General features: G+C 38.6%; 1 protein-coding gene across 1 annotated transcript; it reads right to left on the reverse strand.

The window, feature by feature from the left end:
* Nucleotides 1–1,700: 1,700 nt before the first annotated feature.
* On the reverse strand, nt 1,701–4,690 carry LOC103521665 (peptidyl-prolyl cis-trans isomerase FKBP14-like). Its single transcript, XM_008486776.3, has 3 exons — nt 4,519–4,690; nt 3,531–3,692; nt 1,701–3,031 (listed from the first exon to the last, which is right to left on the reverse strand). The coding sequence occupies exons 1-3, from the start codon at nt 4,601–4,603 to the stop codon at nt 2,898–2,900; spliced, it is 381 nt and encodes a 126-aa protein (XP_008484998.2). The 5' UTR covers nt 4,604–4,690; the 3' UTR covers nt 1,701–2,897.
* Between the last annotated feature and the right edge of the window lie 596 nt (nt 4,691–5,286).

The following is a 5,286-nucleotide window of genomic DNA, read 5'->3' on the forward strand; positions in this document are numbered from 1 at the left end:
TTTTTTTTTTTTTTATTATTTATTTTTTTTTGTTTAACTTAGTTTCTTAGTTTACAGTGTTTATAAGACCATAATTTAAACCAAACTATCTCGTAAAATGCAGCCGACATATTGACCGAATCCCAAAAACCACTGGATTATTACGTAGAATTGGTGAAATAGAGAAGCGACTATTTCTTTTAAGCTTTTTTGCGACTAATGTTATCTTTGAATATTTAATAGTTTAACTACTTAAAGCATCTTCTCTTAGAAGCAACTTTAAAAGCATTAAGACTTGCATGTTTTAAAAGCGCCTCGTCTGTAGTCATGAATTAAAGTATTCTACTTGTAATCAATTACTCTGTAGCGTATTTGACTTCATTTTATAACGACTACAGTTGCAATAAAAAACGCTGGACAACTCGATTTGTACAATCCCAGTAAATCCCTGTCAGAAACTTTCTACATAAACTTAGCGCGGTTACTTGAAAAACCTCATGATAAAGTAGCCTTCATTATCCTTGGAGATAGCGCTTTTTTGTGAACGAGTAAACCACAGGTCTTAAGTTGAAAATGCTTTAAGAGGTTTGTACGTTATAAATTTTTACCCCCCAATCAAAGGGTTTTTCAACTTTTTTTTTTTATTCTATTACCACTGTTGTATAAGTGTCTTTTAATTTTTACAGAGTTTAATAGTTCGCGGTTGTTTAACACGTTATTTAAAATATGACATCCAACCACGTTCTTATAATTTTGGGTGCAATATAGTATAAAACATATTTTGGTAAGGAAATAATGTGAGGTTAAGTTAAATGCATTTATATTTTTACAACTGCACAAAAAAAATAATAATAGGGTATATTTTTTTATCAAAAAAAAAAGAAAAAAAGAAATTAAAAAATGTCCAATAAAAATCAACAACTCTTTTCAAGCATTTTTTTTCGATCAATATCTGTTATTTTCAGGACGAACTAATTTTTTAAAAAGGTAAAAATTATAAAACTTACTTTTACGTCCCATAATACCAACTCGGTCGTATCCGAGAACTTTAAACATCATTTAGTTGTTTAGACTATGTTCCGTTATACCAATTGGGGACATTCATTATTTTAATAACACTTATAATGTGGATCTATTCGTTTCCTTTAATACTAAGTCTAGCGTTCATCAAAGTACGCCTTTAGATCTTTGATTTTATTCCATTAATAGATAGTGTCTGATTGTATTAATACCCATCACATACTAGCTCCCCAAAAGACATTTATTACTGTGCGTCTTTAGTGCCAAATGAAGTTTCTTCCTACAAGGAATTTTTCGAATTAAAAAAATTACTGAACCTGAGCCTTGGTGGGTTTGGAGGGTTTAAGCTGTTTATAGTAGTGTGCACCTTGGCTCAAGCTGGAATCCGAAAAAGACCAAAATTCCCGTCCCAAGGGGACCGTCTCGAGAAGGGTGGGTTTGGTGCATTGTAAAAGAAGAAAGTGCACATCGGAAATTTCTAAAAGTGGGGTCCCTAGAACTTACGGGGATCTGAAACACTCATGGAATATAGGGGCTACTTTCTGTCGAAAACTAAAAGAATGTCTTTGGGAGCGGCCTTATATAAGAATCCTGATGTTCTTGTCCCACCCATGTCATTAGGGAGACACGTCGTGATGTCCCACAGGTATGATAAGACTTAGTAGGCACAGTAAGGCTCAGGTCCTAATAGTAAACCTCACTGTTAGCTCTACAAAATATGTGGAAAACGATCGAGCATTTTGGACAACATTGACTATTTTAGGATTTTTTATAATTATTATTGTGGATCTTTATAAAATTAAGTACTATTTCTAGCTCAACAAAATAGCAAGTACAGCAATAACAAGGAGATTTTATAGAGTTCTATTTTCTACGTAAACATTAAATAGGTAATTTAAGTATAAGTATTTTGTACATTAGTCTTATTCAATAGAAATGAGATTAGGAAGAAATAAAATCTTAAAATAGAACCACTTAATAGACATTTAGCTATGGTACCAGTTACCAGTAAAATGTGTAGTGTACCTTTTGAGGAATGTACAAAAAAAAAAATCTACTGCCCCAAGCAATTAGAGGAACGCTCTCATTTTCTCTGTTTTTCTTTGGATAATTGGACCCAAGATCATCAACGTGATATAATTCGGTATTGTCATCATAAAAGACATGATTTTCGTATATTTACCTAGGCCGTAGGCCTTACGTTTCAAATAAATTTGATTTAAGCCAAGAAGAGTAAAGGGGACGAAAGGAAACTTGAAAAATGACAGCTTTCTTCTAATTGCTTGGCCCAGTGTACATTAATCTATGAGGGAATTAAAAGAATGTATAGTCAATTGGAAAAATAAAATGTAACAGTTACCTACGTTATAAACAATAATTCTGTTGGTTTTATTTATGGACTGCTTAAGTGATGACGTAAAATTGGACACATCATACGTGATTTGCTAATTAATCAAAAGTTCATTAACAACTTTCATTGGCCTTTATAGCCAATGTTTGTGTCACAATGACGTCACACTTATGCGGTCCATGTTTTACATTCCTTAGGTATCCTACAGGAAGGAAACTAATGAAATCAGCTGAAAATATTTTCTAGGGAGCCACCAGGCACTGATGGGTTTTTTAGTCCCACATCGACAGTCCTAAAAAAGGAGGTTCTTTATGGAATAGCACCCTGATATATGAGGTATAATTATTATCAAGCCCCCACAATAAGAGGTACATTTACTAAAAACCAGTGTCGGAAACACGACAACCTCGCGAAGGTAATAATCAGTGCGGACTGCGGAACACACAAGACCGCACGAAGGCTGGTGTCCTTCCCAGAAAGATATAACTTATTCTAAATCAGTCCCGGAGCTACGGGAGAGGCCCCGGTGTCATCTCAGTGCCGTGGTCTACAGCTCGTCGTGTTTGGGGCCCGAGAATTCGTCGTGAGAAATGAACCCGTTCTTGTCCTTGTCCTCATGTTGGAAGATCTCCTCTACTAGTTTGTCGTGTTCTTCTAGCATGTGCTTCACGTCCTCCGCCCCTGAAATGTAAAAACGATTCACTTAGACAAGGAGTAAAATCATCAATAGATGTTTAAATTGTATTTTTGTTTAAAAATGTATATGTTTAAAAATAAATTAAAATTGATTTACTGGAAAAAAAAAAGATAGTGCAGATTAGGTAAGGAGTGACGTTGTTTTGATTACTATTTCGGATAAAATACGCCCCGGGCGGGAATCGAACCGGTGACCTATTAGGGAAAGGCAGTCGCGCCACTTTCCAAGCTAACTAGGCAGGTAGGGCAAATTTTAATGCAAATAAGATTCGTTAACTTGGGGACTGGCGACTGACTTTCTCCTATCCTGTACTCCTTCTCTCTTCCATTTCGGGACGATAAAACCTCCGTTGTTACAGTTCCCTCTATCAAACCTCTTTAATAATAATAAAAAGTGGAAGAGCTCCTTCAGGGAATAATCCCCCACTTTAAATTCTTTGAAAAATTAAAAGGTGGTTTTCGCCAATTCCATGGGAAATCTCACCTTCGCTTCCCTCAGCAGCCACCATTTGTTTCTTAAGGTACTCGCTGACCTCCTCTCGGCTCAGCTGTTTGTCAGCATCGCTGTCGATCTCCTTGAACACATTGGTGGTCGTCACCTGGTCTCCAATGCTGAGTAGCTCCACTTCAAACGTCAGAGTAGCACCTGTGAACAAGAGGAGACGGAGGAAAATGTTATGAATAGAAGGTTTTTATATAGAAGGGTCTAACCCGGCTTGGGCTGAAAACAGAGTGAAGTGGAGAGCAATGAGCAATCGTTGTTGTTGTTGTAGCGGCTTAAGCTTTCGCCGAATGGTGTTGGCAGAGTAAAGAAAAGACATCTTTGTATCTGCCATAAACCGGGGTGATGGTCTCTAGCCATGTTAAATTGGCTCGTCTTAAACCGCAGTCAACCTTCGTGAGGACTTGTGCTTATTCTTTAAAAGCAGGGAGAACCCTTTGAAACTGCCAGCTAGCTAGGCTGGTTAGGGTTAGCAGTTCTCCTCTCTGTTTATAGTCTTACAGCCAGACGCTAATCTACTCTCTGTTTAACGTCCCCTAGTCAGACCCAAATGAGCAATCGACGAGTTTTTTGCTCTCCGGTCTATGCGGTTTGAATTCGTCGCTTCTGTCTACTTGCTCTTTGCGCTATATGCTCTGCACTCCTCTCTGTTTTTAGCCATAGGCCCTTTCTGAGTAAAACGTCTGTCCCAATGCAGAAATTTGTTAGGAATCAGCTCCAAAAAGGACTTTGTTGATATCTCCACTCCATTTTTCAATGGAAACCAAAAACTTTAAAGCTTCAAAGCCTAGTTGTTAAGCGTCTACCACCGTGCCCGCCACTCACGCTCAGAGTACTCAGACCATCTGACAGCTATACTGCCAGAATGAGAAACTCGGATGCTTTTCCCGTCACGTACTTTCGGACTATCTGACAGTCGTTCGTCAGACGGTTTGAGGGTGAGTGGTGGAAAAACGACGGCGATTCTTACCTCCGGGAATAACATTGCCGGCTCCTCTGTCGCCATAGGCCAGGGCAGGTGGGATGGTGAGCTTTCTCTTCTCTCCCACGCACATCTCAGTGAGTCCCTGATCCCATCCTTTGATCACTTGACCCACTCCCAGCGTGAAGGTGAATGGCTGATCACGATCATGACTGAAATCAGAAGAAAACAGAGGGGATTGGTTAGAAATTGTTTATAGCCAAAATTTGGACCACTTGATCGATCATTAGTTGTTTACATAAGTAATTGAAAGAAAAACAGAATTACTTGGTTAGAAAGCTATTGTTTGTAGCAAAAATTTGGACCTATTAAAATTCTTTCTCATGATTATCACATAAGTTAGTAATAGAGAGTAAAAAAAAGGTACCTACATACCTATTGGTCCGATAAAAGCTATCGTTCAGACAGCCTACTTAGCACGGAGGGTAGTACGTCTACCTTGTAAGCGCTAGGTCACGGGTTCGATTCCCGCCCGGGGCGGATTTTATCCCAAACCGATAAGGTTCGTTCTCGGAACGGCTGACTTTCTCCTATATCCTGTCTTTCTTTCCTGTTAGCTTTCTGCACGATAAGACCTTAGCAGTTACAGTTCCCTCTCTTCCTCCTCCTTCTCCTCTCTTTTCCCCTTCTCCTCCTCCTCTTCCGTTCTTCCTTCCCCTTCCTCCTCTAAGAAGGAAGACTCTCCTTAGATTACTTATCTTCCTGCTCTCCCTTCTTCTCCTCTTCCTCTTTGTTCTCTCCTCATTTTCTTCTAAA

This window comes from Diaphorina citri, unplaced genomic scaffold, assembly GCF_000475195.1.
Source record: "Diaphorina citri unplaced genomic scaffold, Diaci psyllid genome assembly version 1.1 scaffold5678, whole genome shotgun sequence".
Classification (NCBI taxonomy): domain Eukaryota; kingdom Metazoa; phylum Arthropoda; class Insecta; order Hemiptera; family Psyllidae; genus Diaphorina; species Diaphorina citri.

What these genes read in the sequence shown, in the direction of transcription:
- LOC103521665 (XM_008486776.3), bottom strand. Translation starts at nt 4,603, where the DNA reads ATGTGCGTGGGAGAGAAGAGAAAGCTCACCATCCCACCTGCCCTGGCC. An exon ending in CGGCAATGTTATTCCCGGAG is followed by an intron (nt 3,693 to 4,518) that starts GTAAGAATCGCC and finishes TCTTGTTCACAG; the next exon opens with GTGCTACTCTGACGTTTGAA. An exon ending in GGCTGCTGAGGGAAGCGAAG is followed by an intron (nt 3,032 to 3,530) that starts GTGAGATTTCCC and finishes TTTACATTTCAG; the next exon opens with GGGCGGAGGACGTGAAGCAC.